Source organism: Gekko japonicus, unplaced genomic scaffold (assembly GCF_001447785.1).
Source record: "Gekko japonicus isolate JY-2015 unplaced genomic scaffold, Gekko_japonicus_V1.1 scaffold4, whole genome shotgun sequence".
Lineage (NCBI taxonomy): Eukaryota > Metazoa > Chordata > Lepidosauria > Squamata > Gekkonidae > Gekko > Gekko japonicus.
The window spans coordinates 2,410,956-2,426,760 of record NW_015165234.1 but is presented as its reverse complement, the minus strand read 5'-3'; the positions used below and the strand labels follow the sequence as shown (position 1 = coordinate 2,426,760).

The 15,805-nt window shown below is 43.6% G+C and overlaps 1 protein-coding gene across 1 annotated transcript in view; it reads right to left on the bottom strand.

The window, feature by feature from the left end:
- The window catches only part of NDP (Norrie disease (pseudoglioma)), a 60,695-nt gene that overhangs the window by 15,693 nt on the left and 29,197 nt on the right, over nucleotides 1-15,805 (bottom strand). Inside the window, exon 2 of the mRNA XM_015409799.1 lies at nucleotides 7,978-8,333. Within this exon, the coding sequence (XP_015265285.1) occupies nucleotides 7,978-8,154 (177 nt within the window). The 5' untranslated portion in view covers nucleotides 8,155-8,333. The remainder of the gene's footprint in view (nucleotides 1-7,977; nucleotides 8,334-15,805) is intronic.

Below are 15,805 nucleotides of genomic sequence, written 5' to 3'. Positions count from 1 at the left end.
GCTGGCCTTGCAGGTCCACCACCGGGCCCCTTATGGGGCTCGGCAGTGGAGCTGCAAGGGCAGCGGCCGGGACCATTGGGGGCGGGGTGTGTGGCCTTATGACACACTTCCGGTGATGTCAGGGGGTGTGGCATATGCTAATGAGTTATGCTAATGAGTTCCCCTAGCTCTTTTTCTACGAAATGACCCCTGGGAGTGGCTGAATTTCTGCTTCCTCCCAGGGACGAAAACTGCCTTGCGACAGTCCCTGTTTTCCCACACTTTTTGGCCTTGGGGCAGCTAGGAACTGTAAGCCAGCAGATGAGGGAGCCCCATTCAACCCAGTGAGTGATACCCCTGCAGGCCCCTCTTATGGGGGAACATTTTAAACAAATAACCACAGCCATCTTACAAACACAGGTAACTGCCATTTTGTGACACCTACCAAAAGCCACTGAGGGAAGAGTTAGTCCCACCCAGGAAAAGCGTCTTCATCAAGAGAGAAAGCCATTTGCCAGTAATTCTGACAGGGCTCAGTGGCTGAAGGGGGAGTGGGCGGGGAAGAGGAGCAGACCCAGCACCCAGCCAATGGCACGTGAGTATTCTTGAGTGGCGGCTGATGGGCCAATGGCTGAGGGAGAGCATAGAATCTTGCCACCCCAAAACAGGATTATAATATAGGAGAGATACCCCACTGAGGTCTCTCCCCAGGCTTTACCCTCAAATCTCCAGGAATTTCCCCACCTGGCGTTGGCAACCGTACAAAATGATAGGTGCATAATCCTTTAACAACAGCAATATTAGAACTGTTGCAGACTTGCCGATCAGCATTAATTGCTCTCATTTTTATAGCCTATTTTCCTTTAAATGATGTCTGCCTGTTCTACACATGTAGAAAAATGGGCAATGAGGTGACGGAGACGGAGTAATGCGGTGATGGGAGTAATGGGAGGGGTTACATTTTTCAAAGCTCCAGTATGTTATCTACTTCTTGTGAATGGAAAGCTACCATAACTGGGGTTGCAATTGTCCAGGGGTGGTGGGCAAGCTCCTGTCCCTGGGATCCAGGTCCTGCCAGGCCTCTTTGCTCCAGCAGGAGCAAGAGATGGGGATGGTGAATTACATTACATGTTTACACTAGTGGTGTGACATAACTTCTGGTTTGTACATGGAAATGATATCACAACACTTTAGGAATTTGCTCATCTCTATGTTGTTGTTTTTTTACCATGGAAATGTGTGAATTCCTAGATTGTTGTGACCTCTCTTCTGGGGACAAAATGGAATTGACGTCACAACGTTGCACATCATTGTGTGACATCACTACCAGCCCTGCAAAGGCATTCAGCTAGCAACCCTAAACACAGCATGTGACAGATTAGGCTAGAACCTTTCTCCCTGATGTGGTCAGTTTTTATTTGCAGGGAATTTTTACATGTGGGGAACATTAAGAATGTGTCCTCCCCACCTGCAGCCTGAAATGCTACAGTCCAATTCTACCACTTCCAAATTCTACCACTTCACTCTGCTGCATGGCCTTCACAAAATGCTGGCATAAGTGCCGTTTTCTTTTTATTTTAGGGGGAAGTGAGAAAGTGAAGTAGTGAGTTTTCAACAGAAAAAGGAGTTGAGCTTCAGTGTGGGTTAGCTTTTGCAGAGAAAGCGATGGCAAGAGGGAAAAGGGCTGGCAACTGCAGCAGCAGGTGTCAGGGCTCCAGTTCTCTCAGGCCTTCCTCCGTCCATCAAGCGAGACACAGCGGGGGAGGGGGGGAACCACACTGCTGCTGTTAAACCATGTTGAAATTTTCCAAGCACAACATTTCAAACAAAAACACTTTTTTTGGCATTTTCTCATGTTTCTAAATTAAAATGAACGGTTGGCCAAAAATCACTTGAAACCATATGTAAACCACGTTTATTGCATTTGGCTCAAAGCAAAAATAGGTCTGGAGCAGTGTTCCCTCTAAACTGAGTTAGTGTGAGCTAGCTCACAGTTTTTTAGCCTCTGGCTCACACATTTTTGTCTTAGCTCAGGAAGAATGGCTCCAGAGCAAACTAATTTATGCAGTAGCCAAATGGCTCGCTCACAACTTTAATGCCAGTAGCTCACAAAGTAGAATTTTTGCTAACAAGACTCCACAGCTTAGAGTGAGTGTTGTATGAATGGATGATGTGTGTGGATAAGGATAAACTTCCTACCCCATAACAAATGCAAGCAGCATACCTGGACTTTACTACCAAAAGGGGTGTCTTTTAGAGAGGGTTGCCCCCTGGCCCCTGACCCTCCCCCCACATTTCAATCGACGTGTGATCATTCCTCAAGAGTGCCTGTTCTCAAAATACACTTTCGAAATATTTGAATGTATCTAAGAGCAGATCTCTGAGCCTTGCTGTGAATCTTGTTCCCACCTCCACTGAAATCTTCCATACCCTGAAACTTGAAGTGTGCCCCTCTCTGCCAGTTTTCAGACCTAGAAAATAGTGTCAGATTAGAACCAGAGAGATTCAGTTTCAAGCCTCTGCTCAGTCATGAAACTGACCGGATGACCTGGATGGACCAGTCACTCTTAGCCTATCCTTTCTCATGAGGTTGTAAGGAATAATGAAATGAAAGGTAGGGAAGGCATGTTCACTGTGCTAAACTCCTTGGAGGAAGAACAAGAAAATATTAATAGAATAATCTATATACTATTTTTCGTGTGGCCCCCATCTGCAGATATCTAGATCTGTGGATTAGGGCCACACTGACTCTAAAGAGATTTTTCTACAAACTTGGGGAGGGCACCCCAGGTTTGACGTCAAATCTGACACCCTTAAAAATACATCAGGGGGGTTAAATTCCTACCTCAAATAAAAATTTACCTATTTCTTCCTAGCTGGCAGCACTTTCCAGGTCCAGCTGCAATGGGGGTGTCCAGGAGCCTCTCTGGGCCCGGCCACAGTGGTGGTGTCCAGGAACCTCTTCAGGCCTGGGTGCAGCAGCAGCAGCAGCAGCATCCATGAGCTTTTCTCTGGGCCCGGAGCAGCTCCCAGACACCACTAGGGCTGGGGCTGGGGTCACACCTGGCTCAGAGACAGAAGAGCTGCTCTGAGCCTAGAGGAACTTCCCTATACCACAGCTGCCATGTTCGGTAAAGTAAGAATGGGGAAGAAAGAGAAATAGGGAAATGCTGACAAGAAGGGGGAAGAGAAATAGAGAGTGAGTAGGCTGGTAGAGAAGGGGAGGGATAGATTGAGGGAGAATGAGTGGGGGTCAAAAGGGAGAGGGGGTAAATTGACAGAGAAGAGGAGGGACAGAAAGAGGGGGGAATGGGGGTAGGTTAGAGAAGGGGAGGAGGAGAAAGGGGGAAATAGACTGACAGAGAAGGGGAGGAGAAGATTGATGGAGAAGGGTGGGGGCAAAAGGGAGAGGGTGTAGGCTGACAGATAACAGGAGGGGAGAAAGAGGGGGAGACTGTCAGAGAATGGGAGGAAGGAAGAAAGAGTGGGAAGATTGTTAGAGAAGGGAAAAGAGGGCAGGAAGCAAAGGGGGGGAAGGGATGCATCCTCTCCACAAGTTCCTTGTGGGTCCCCACTTGGCACTATATCTAATTCTCCATGGCCCCATCTGTGGATACTTAAATCTGGACACTGGGGCCATAGACATACAAGACAGATCTTTGTACAAACCTGAGAGTTGCAGAAAAAACTGAAATCTAAAACAAAAAATAAAAACCCCTCAAATGAGAGAAACGGCGCCCACAGCTTTAAGAAATTAATGTCCACAATGGCCATTGTTAGGCAGCCACAACAGTACTGCCAGCCTTCAAGCATTGGTACCTGTCAGTAAAACTTAGGGGAAGGGGACAGGACACTTTCCAGGGTTGTTTTGGCCATTGACGGAGGATTTATCAGGCCAGGCAGCAACCACCAGATGACTAGCTGCCATACAGCTTGCATGACCTGGCTCAACTATTTGCTATTGCTCAAAAGCATCTATCTCACGAAAGCCAGTGTGATGCAGTTGTTAGGTTTTCAGGATCTAGGAGACCCGGGTTCAAATACCCAGCCATAGAACCTCACCGGATGACCTTGGGCTAGTCACATATTCTCAGGTTTGTGTTGAGGATAAAGTAGAGAAGAAAATGAAGTAAGCTGCTTTGGGTCCCTATTGTGGAGAAAGGTGGGGTATAAAGGAAGAAAATAAATAATACATACAGTTGAAGATGGAGGGGCAAATAAAACAAGTTGGTGAGTGGGTGGGAAGGAAAGGAAGCAGGGAAAGGTGAGGATATCAGAGTTCCCAGGAAGAGGAAAAAAGGAAATAGTGTGGGGAGAGGGATAGAGGGGAAAGTGAGGTGCCCCATACATTCTTGCAGTTGGGCCTGGCCAATAGTTTTCCTTGATAGAGATTACCAGGGGGACAGAAGGAGGGAAAGTCAGGGCCAGATAAGGGTAGGTTGGCTGGGAAGTAGAGAAGGAAGCAGTAAAACGGAAGAGGCTATGGGGCATTTAGGGAAGGGAAAGATAAAATAGTGGGGTACGGGATAGTTGCAGGGGTCCCGCTTGTCATAAAACTAACAGCAATAGCAACCCAAATGCTACTGGCAGAGCAAACCTTTTCATTATTACTATCTGTGGCCATATAATACATCCACCATTTGAGAAAATACAAATAAGTTGTTCTTTGGATATGTGTCAACAGATTCTAGATTGCCAGAGTGATTTCACTGAGAAGTAGAACAGTTCCAAATACTAATGTGAAAACATACTTAAAACAAGTCTAAGTAAGTAGGAATGAAAGTACAGTGCATTTGGTTTGTAAAACAGAAATTGAATACATGAGGCAAATGTGGCATCTTACATTTGCCAAGAATTCCCTCTCAAGAGAGGTTTGTTTTACCCTGCCCTTTCCGGCATTCTGCTACATGCCAAAGACAATAGTTTTCACCAAGAATTATTTTCAGTTATGTTGCTGTTCAATGACTTGGTTAATGTTGGATCTGGTTTTAATATTTTAAAGATACTGATTTTAAACTGATGGTAGTTTTATGGCATGGATAAGAGGAGGATCAGGTGTTGCTTCTTGGCTGATGGCAAGGGCTGCCCACCTCCAGGTGGTAGCTGGAAATATCCCACTATTACAACTGATCTCCAGGTGACAGACATCAGTTCAGCTGGAGAAAATGGCGGCTTTGGAAGGGGGTCTCTATGGCATTATAGCCCACTGAAGTCCCTCCCCAAACCACACTCTCCTCAGGCTCCACCCCCAAAATTTCCAGGTATTTCCCATCCTACTTGACAGCTCTCTTTTTACTATAATGTTATTATCTGTGTTAACTTTGTGTAATGTGTCCTGATGGTCCGTTTTATGGATGGAAGAGTGGGATAGAAATGATATAGAGGAGGAGGAGCCATCTGGGCAATATGAGTTCACTGAGAGAAAGTGCCAAGCAAGGGCTGGAGCCACACATCACTGTGTATTGTAGAAAAATCAGGGTGTGTGCAATAGCATAATATGCAACAAGATATGAAATCTACTAAGGCATGGAGAGATCCTGGTATAATTGTGAGCTTTTCTAGCTTGAAGTTAGACAAAAGTTATAGGGAGCCATAGAAAAATTGTGTTGGGCCACTGGAGAATTCTGAAAACAGCAATTTTAAAAGACCTTTTTATTGTCCCAGTAGTACTTGTTAATCATAGAAACCTATTTTGCACCCAACAGCACATAATCCAATTATATCTGAAACATACTCTGTATTCCATTTTAAGACTCTGAAGACTGAGACATCTCTATCATGCCCTTTTTAATGTTTTGATGAACCTGGTGAAGATATCTAGAAACTCAGAAGCTTGCTAGTTGAAATATTCTGGCTGATCCTGATAAATGGTATTACATGACTTTTATTTTTACATTCAAGGGGTACTGTCAAAGTTATTTTTCTTTGAATCATTCTGTTATTATGAATTTAGGTTTATGCAATCCTCTTGAATTTTTAAAAGCCTCCCTTTGCAAGCACACTGATATCAACTATTGTCTGTAATAAACAGTATGGCTCCAAAATGGTCGGTAAAACTGTCTCTAATTCCATCACAATTTGAGGCCCATGAAAAATTCCATTGCATGGGTATGACTGAGAAGGGAATAACAAAAGGACATACTTTAAGGAACTGAATGAGGGCTGCAGTCCTGCTACTAAGCCCAGTCAAAAGGAATTCAGCACAAAACAAAATAAGCCCCAGTAGATGTTCTGCCTTTTTAGTTCACACAGGGACAAATAACTCATTCAGCACACTAGGAAGTATCACAGGAAGGAATTCTGCAGGAGCAGGAAGAGGAGATTGGATTTTTACCCTGCCCTTCACTACCCAAAGGAGTCTCAGAGCGATTTACAATCCCTTTCCCTTCCCCTCTCCACAACAGGCACCCTGTGAGGTACGTGGGGCTGAGAGAGCTCTCCCAAGAACTGCCTTTGAGAGAACAGCTCTGAGAGAACTTGTGACTGACCCAAGGTCACACCAGTATTTGCATGTGGAGAAGTGGGGAATCAAACAATAAAAAGAGAAATCCTGAGCAGGTCTACTGAAGTCTGCCCAGTGGGGTTTACACCCAGGAAAGTGTTCTTGGGATTGCAAGGGTCTCACAGCACTTTATGATGGCAAAGCTTTTGTGAACCAGAACCCACCACATTAGATACATTAACACATTTGATGGTGGGCTCTCATGAATAAATCTGCCAGTCTTTAAGGTGAGAGAAGACTCTTTGTCTTTGGCAGGGAGGGTGGGGTATAAATGGAATAAATAAATAGTGTAGCTAATTGACTACTTTTTTCTAAATATTGTTATTATTTGCATATCACTTAATCTGTCACACACTTTATGAACTTGATATAGGTATCAGCACTTTTTCAAGAGTGTGGAATTTTAAATTTAAAAATGGAATTCTTTGAGCATTTTTTGCTGCCTCATTTTCAAATGAACCTCCGTCACTGTGAAGAACATCTGCCAATTCACATAATCTATCTTGTGTCCTCATGAGGCAACCTCAGCCTTCTCCAGGAATGCACAGATGTGGAGAAACTTAGTATGTGATCTGGCCGATCAAAGATATGTCAGCAGAAATTTGTGATTGCAGTGGTTGGAAAAATGGCTGTCACCACCAAGAAAAGTGCAGCTGACTGTGTTGTGATTGAGCAGTTCATCGGTTTCTTCATGGAGGGATATACCTGAGGGACCAAGAATTATATTGTGTAAACCGGACATTATCATGAGAAAATGTGAGGCACGTTGCTAACAGCAGCTTCCAGGAAAGGTCATCACTGTCTTGCCCCATGATCAGGATCAAAAGAACTAATCGTCCAAATAGTTCCTCATGTAGAGTTGCCAGCTCTGACTTAGGGAATTCATGGAAATTTGAAGGCAGTACCTGGAGAAGGCAGAGTTTGGTGAGAGGAGGGAGAACAGCAGGGACGTGATACCATAGAGATCACTGCCCCTGTCTGAAGCTGACCTTTCCTCCAGGGGAACAGATCTCTGTACTCTGGAGATCAGCTGTAATTCCAGGAGAACTCCAAGACCCACCTGGATGTGGGTAATCATATCCTCACACCACACGACAAATGGCTTTTGAAACTAAGGGGACTTTCAACAGCAGATTGTGACACGACATGGCACTCTTTGGATCCTGATTCATTTCCTTGTGTTTTCAGAAACATAATGGAAGGCATCATTTTAACCTCACTTCAATGGACAAAAATGTCTAGAATCAGCTCAGAAATCAGACCTTTTTTTTTTTAATGACCTTTTCAAGATTGTATTGAGACCCTCAAAAAAGTACCTCAGGGACTGACATTATTTGACCTGACTCAGCTTTTGGGGCAGCCATTTTTGTGTAACAACAATGTTGCTCAGAAAGTACGGAACTTGTAAAATCCAATTTTTGATTCAGTTTTATATAACCACACTGTTCTCTCACGTTATATCTGTATTTACATCTATGTCTATATCCATATCTTACCTTTGAACTGCACTTGTACAAAGGGTGGCTGATGGAATCAACATAATGGTGCCTCATGCAGCGTCCAGGGTCTGAGTCAATCATGAAGGTACTGTCCGTTTTAGTATCTGCGTCTCCCATGATCACCAGAAGAGACAGCATGGAAATTGAAGCGGCTAGTACATGACTTCCCATCATTGGAGAACTTCTTAGGAATAACAGTAGAGGGAGGTAGAGTATCAAAAACACTCTAAAGACTGAGGCCCAGTCCCTTTCGAGGAAAGTGAAAGATCTGTTTTAAGTCTCTGGGTTGTCATTGCTAGTTTTGGGGTAGACATTTGTTGACGTTATAATCCATCAAAGCATCTCCTTCAAGGCTGGAATTAAAAAAAAAACATGATCTTGAACAAAAAGCCGGCCTTCTGAGAGAAACATACATAAATAATAATAATGCTCAAAGGACTTGGGTTAGCCAAGAAATACTTACTGAGCAAACATCACCCCGCAGTAGGTGCAGTGAAAGGAGGAGGTCAACGCCTTGCTACTTTAAAACCTCTTCTATCAACACTCTAATAATGAGCATATTAACTTTTACTATTGTAAGAACTATTTTAATGGGGTCTATTCTCCAGTCAGTTCAGTTCAATGTCAGTTATTTAGTAATGCACCTGAGGACTGTTGAAAATTAAAGCACTGCATATGTGCATGTGAAATAATTCAAAGATGTGTTCTCAGGGACTACACTGAGCTATTGTTACATTAAAGATGGAATTTTGGCTCAGATAAAAAGTGCGGGTGGGAAACATTAATTGGGCTCATCTTTTCCTCTCATGGCCTCCTTTGCCATAAAGTATTCAAAGATCGACCCTGTTGTATCCTTGCTTTTAAGGGCTGCAGTACTGCACACTGTTATGCCCATGAAAACACACTGAAACAGATGGAACATTCACGGATATAGTTGTACATACTATATAGTTGTGCTACTACAACAAAGTGAAGTGTATCTGGAGCCCACCCTTGCTTTAAGACCCCTGGCTCTAAAGTAGGATCCAAAAGAGCATTTATCATATGAGGCATCTACAAGATTGATTTGTTCTCCTGTCTGGGAAAAATGAAAGCCAGTGCTTATTTGAATATGTTGATTTATTTAAAAATATATACTCGCATGATCGCATCAAGCCTAAACAAGGGGGAGCAGACTCCCCCCTAACTAAATAAAGCATATCAACTCATTTTAACTCATTGAGGAGGGAATTGCACCCAGTCATCCTGTGCACTGAACATTTCACAAAACCGTGATACACAGTCATACCTGCCTACATGATGTGTCACTCAGAGCCTGTCCTATCCACTGACTGCCGTGCCTAACTCCCCCACTTTCTGCACATGTCACACACTCCTAACCCTACAACAGACACTGTCACGTGGCACTCAGGGCTTCAGACCATGGATGTGACTGCAGGTCAGGGGTGTGTGTGTAAACCTGAACACTCGGGGAAAACACATGTACTACCTTGATACTTGCCTGGAGAGGAGATAAACGTGTCTAGCCATGCATTCAGACCCTAAACTTCAATGCACAACTTTGCTCACAACATCGCCAAAAAACACATGCCTTTTTCACAATGAAAACTATAGACATTTCACAACACTAATTTGCCTGGGCTCCTCCTTTTCATTCCAACATAACCTACTGAGACCTTCGTCACAACCACTCACTTTCAACCGAACTCCCCTGGACTCCTCTCCTGTAACATGGTGGACAGTGTGACCACGACCACGTTGAATGACACGGACATCCAGCATTAAATTACTTTGCAGACTGCCCAGTTGTTGACACTACTCCACGGACCCCTGTGTGCTGAATTTTCTGGCCCACATTGTGTGACCTTGGACACCAGCTATTGTGTAACATAAGGCATGTGAGACTTTACTTCCACATTTGTATCTTTCAGTTACAGACTGCTAATATGTACTTTACCTCCTTCCAGCCTATGCATTCGTTACACATCATATCTTTCTACAGCTCATTGTATTGCTTTCACAATGGCTTTACTGCTAGTAGTTTATAAGGACCACATTGCGGTTTACCTGCTGTAGCACAAAGTTTTGCAGGTTCTGCCACATTTAGAGTATCTGGATGGCAAGAAAGGAAGCTTGATTAAGAGGCAGGATGGGATGAGGGAAGCACAGAGCAGCATCTAAATGCCTGCATGAGTACATGGATGTAGAAAAGAGTAAGCATGCACCTCTGTGTTGCATGTACATGTGCATGTTCATAAGCATGTTCAATGGAAGGTTACTCAAGGATCAAGGGTTCTTATTCCTTGAACTCTCCTGTGGCAGGATCAGTAATTTTCATATGATAACAGCCAAAACTTTCCTCCTATGGATCGCATAAAAGAGGGACAAGCACTGTGTTTTCTGTTCAACGTCACAAGGCTTCCCCATTTTCTTTCCCAAAACCAGTTAGACATTGCATCCAACATTTATTTTAAAACAGAAATGCTGGATCTTTTGCTGACTTCTGTCTATATATATTCCTGTATTTTTTCTTTCCCAGCTAACCCTCTGTATCGCAATGTACGAATGGCCTACTTTGCGGCTTCAGGAATGGACCAGACTGTTCCTGCCTATGGCCATTTGCACTAGCTCAAGACCCTCTCCATAAATATTGTAAGCCTTGAAATTAAGATCAGGTTCCAACTTGCCTTTCCTGAGATTGCCTTATAAATTGTTTAAGATGACACAATGCTTTTTAGTAGACATCTGGAACTTGAACTCATTTGCATCTGCTTGGCCAAAGATGCAGCTAAGCAACCTGTGACCCTCCGGCTGCCATGAGGATTATCTGTACTCTCTCCAATTGCACAGGCATAATAGCCTTATAAAGACCAAGAAGCCACATATATACTTACAGAACAGGCACACACATGAAGCTGCCTTATACTGAATCAAACCATCGGTCAATCAAGGTCAGTACTGTCTACTCTGATAGGCAGTGACTCTCCAAGGTCCCACACAGAGGTCTTTCACATCACCTACTACCTGATCCTTTTAGCATGAGACGGTGGGATTGAACATGGGACCTTCCACATGCCAAGCAGACACTCTACCATTGAGCCTTCCTATAGGATGACCCAGCATCATCAATGGAAAGGCCTGTTTGGGTTGCAGCCTTAATTGTATTGGTCACAGTCTGTGGCCATGATCACACGGGCAGTTTTGCCCAACACAACCACTCCTCCCCTCCGGATCAAATGGGCGCAGTCAGACAGCCACATCTGTCAGGCATTCCCCAGACATACTTATCCCGTCATAGGATGACTTGGAGCCGGGTTAAAAAGGTACCAAGTGATGTTTTCGGTTCCCCATGCAGTCATTGCACATGGCCGGATGTCTGAACGCGGGGGAGCTCGCTCAGAATGGATTTGGCAGTCTGAACCTGCAGATCTGTTCTGCTGCTAGGGAGCGTTTTTTTTTAAGTGGCCTATATGTGCAGGTGCGTGCACATGAGCTCTTATGTGCATGCATGATTTTTGAGATTTTTTTGGCAGTGCGTTCTATGGCTGAGGTGCTGCGATAATGTGGATGCTTTACCATGGGATGTCTATGTGGGTAACCTGCAGCAGGGTGTGCTGTGTGGCTGATATGCCCCAGAACACTTTCAACTGGTTCAATTAGAGGCACCAAGCCACCAGTGTGACCACGGCCTGTAAGTCTCCTCTTCCACTGCAGGTCTTTGTGGTGGTTCCTACAATACTGGTTTCTCTGCAGAATCAAGCCAGTAAACTTTTTTTAAAAATGTAAAAAGTCTAAGGCCAAAATAATCTTGCAGATGATGGAGGATGAGGGTGGCTCCCTTAGAGGCATAAGCTTCTGTTCCTCTACTAAGTTGCCACAGCACTGGACGCACTGCTGCTGTGCTGGGTATACCCAACCCCAATACAGCCATCCCTCACAGATCCTTCTTTCTCACCCCCCACCCCAGCTCCCATAAGCCACTCTGCTTGTGTTTCTTGCATCAATACCCTCGCTGAGGGACCTCACTCCTAGATGAGGTACTGGAGGTCTTCTGTTCAACATGAACTGTCTGCCCCCATTGGAGCATGACTAGAGTGTCACAGTGGTAGCAGCTGGTTGGGAGGGAAGGGCTATGCCAGGACTTTATAGAGGCCACTGTACTTTGTCCTCTGTTCTCCAAGCCTGCAGCACTGCATTCTTGTGGCCAAGAGGAACAGATTCAACTCACTGTCACCCTGAAATCTTGACAAGCAGTTGGTGTCCTGTATCTGGTTGGGACTGTGAAGGAAGCTTACCACTCATACAGGACAAATGAGTAAGACTGCTAAAATGGTGTAACAGCAGTTACCTCTCTTTAGAAAAAACACCCAAAAACTTGGCAGGTGAGATGCCTACCAAAGCAGAAACACAGTCATCAAGAAAAACAACAACTCTGCCACCAATAGCACAGTACAGCTCTTCCGCATTTGAAGTGCAAGTTTTATTTGGAAGAGTTTTTTTGTTAGTGTGTTTTGCTGTTCTTGTTGTGAAGCCTGCCAACATGATACTGTTGAGATCTAATAATAGGCATAAAATCCAAGAAGGAGATTGCTGTGCAAATGGCAGCTATACATGAAACAGACTTTCAGCTTTCAGCTACAAGTTCATTCCCTCTAATCCCTGCATAACATAACCTGTTCATATCAGTTGTGTTTGCATGCATGCGTATGTGCCCAGTTGCTTTAGTCTGCTACAAATTCACCAGGTAGCCTCAGGCAAGCTGTCCACCCATCCCCCAATCCAATAGAAATCAAAATCTCTGTTGAGAGAGTTCTCCTGATTGATCAGTATTTGATGTCATCAGCCAGCTGGCCATTAGGGTGAGTGGTGATGTGTGTGTGTGTGTGTGTGTGGGTATGCAAATTCTATAATCAATACAGCTTTATTTCAGTTGTATGTACACTTGGGCCCTGTTTATTCTGTCCAGAAATACCTGTGGCTCAAATAACAAAATAGAGGGGGAAATTTAATCAATTCTCTCCATCTCCAGACCACCATAGAATTTATTCTTGCCTTTGAATTTACAGATTTATTGTAAGGATTACATCATGGTAATGTATGGGAAGCGCTTTGAACACTCTTAAGTGCAATATATATGAAAATGTATTTTTTCCACATATTATTATTAGTGCTCATTCCAGGAAACAATGTCCTTGTACCTAGGAAAGAGGGGGTATTGTCTTTCTGTGGGGGGGGGTGGCTATTTAAAACTGTGGCAGTTGAGTGCTTAAGTGCTATAGACGCTGAGCACTTAGGTGCTGACAATACAAAAAGGAAACAAAAGCAGAAAAGAAAAATAGAAAAGCTATTGAAAGCAGACTTAACACAAACTACATGATATATTTCTGCTGTGTGGCTGAGGGGAACATGGGAAAACTAGTGTAAACAAGTGAAGAAACATATTGTGTACTTTGCCTCACAGATAGACCATTTTAAATGGTGCAGATAGACAGCGTAGGACTTGTGACACACCAGGAGATAAGTATCCAGCCATGTACATCTCTTAGGGTTGCCAACATATTTTGGAAAAAGGCCTGGAGAGAGCAGAGTTCAGGGAGTAAAGGGACCCGACCAGCCATGTGATGTCCTGGCCAAGTCAAATGTCAGCTGCTCCAATTCCTCCCCTTCCTGTGAGGTCACTTCCTCTCACCAAAATTCAAATTTTAAATGTACAATTCCGACTTCATATCACTTTTCACCTGCCTTTCTCCCACTTTATATCACTAGTTGGCTTCTCTCTCTCTCTCTCTCTCTCTCTCTCTCTCTCTCTCTCTCTCTCTCTCTCTCTCTCTCTGTGTGTGTGTGTGTGTGTGTATGTACGTCCTGAATGTCATACTAACCCTTCAATCCCAAATGTTTGTATTAGTATAACTGACTAGTATTAAGTTATGTTCTGTTCAACCTAAATAACTCTCAGAATCCTCTTCACGTTTTTTTCTCAGAAATCCCAGCCACCAGTAGTCATAGCCTATCCTTCTCTTAGTCCTCAGACAGCTTCTGAACTTTCGTGTCTTTACAAGTGACAATCAATCAGTACCTGGAAACTTCATGGGCCCACTAGAAATGTACAAGGTGGGTAAAAACAGTTCAAAACCATTAAAAACAGAGCTTGTATTCACTGAACGTGAAATTGAAAAAATCGAAAACATTGGTTTGGTTGTAGATTTGTGCCCATTAAATTTCCCTTGGGGTAAGCTTGGGGAATTAGCATAATGCATAGGAATCTAGCTGACTGACATATTTAGAGGCAGGGAGGAATGTTCTCCTCAAACCACAGTGGCGTTACAACCAGCCCCATCAGCTTGTGACTCACTTATCTTGCTTGAGTCATCTGGAGCTATCCACTCCGGAGGCAACTTGCTTGGTGAACTTTGTTGGCTCTTCTTCTCTTTCTTGTAGCATACTGAATAACCTGGATTTTGTGGGGTATCCATGGGGACTGGTTGTGTGTGTATGTTGTGTGTGTAGGGGTTCTTCCTTGAGGATTAGGGTTTGGATGTCTTTCTAATCTCTTCCAACACAGTGATTTCTAGGATTTGATTTAGTGTTTAGGTAAATTTAATCCCAGGGGCAGTTTTAGATTTTCACACACACATGCACAAACAATTTACACCTGTCATTTACAAGCAGACAATGGCTAGATCTTTTTTTATTTCTCACAGATGTGTGCAAGTGGCAATGCTTTTCTCATTTAGATCAGAATTCAGTGTGTGTTTAATATTAAATACAGAGATGAATGTTTTTTGTTTTAATCAGAACAAACTAATTCATAGAAGAAATATTGAATATATCCTGTGAATAAATGGTTTTTTTCCTTTGGAGGTTTGAAATGAGCAAAACCTTTACTTTGAGTTTTAAAGGTTTTTTCCCACTCTGGGCAGAGAACAGGCAGGAAGGGAGGAAGCCAGTTCAATTGCTTTCCAGACTTACTTCAACCCACCTTCATACAAATGCTAATAGGGCTAGACAATGGGATGGTGAATCTCCCCCACCTCCAAGCAGGGAACAGAGAATTAGAGGAATCAAATACTAGAGCGACTTCAGGAAGGAACTCCAGGAAGAATCTTCAGGAAAAGCTTTGCTGACCCGGCCTGACCTGGTCAGTGGGTGGGGAAAAGAGAGATGATAAACTTCAGGGGAGCACTCTTGTTATGTATTCAGATGGACTTGAATGCATGAAATGTATGTAATGGAAACATCCCATCCTCGTCGCCAATTGTTAAGTCCAGCGCTTAACAAATAGTCAGAGAGTGATTTCAGCAAAAACTCAAATTTAATCTTCAACATGAACACTTCTCCAACACGGTACAACATCTGATAGCCCGAACAGCTTGTCCATAGTAGCTGCTCGGTATTTAAACATTTCCCGGCTAATATAGCCACACCTACTATACACATAACAACCAATACGATTGAGCGTATAAGAGCCAATCACTTTTGTTCCTGCTTACAGCTTGCTTGAACGTGATTGGACACATTTGCCTTGGGCTTGAATCCCTGCCCAAGATGAAGCTTAACATTGCTTCCCTATGAGATGTTTCACATATATCTTAATGCATTCATGGCAGCTTCTGAATACATTACAACTCTTTTTAGTGCTGAATCCATTAGAGCAGACAGAACTCTTAACTGAGATCTGGAGAAGGTGGCCATTAGCCATGTGTTGGCCTGGACAGCTGTAGCTTCAAGGTAATGAAACTCTGTAGAGATCTGTAACCTCCTAAACTACAGGAACCTGTCTGATATATTTTAACATCTGATAGGGTATGTATAGAGAAAGGGAAAG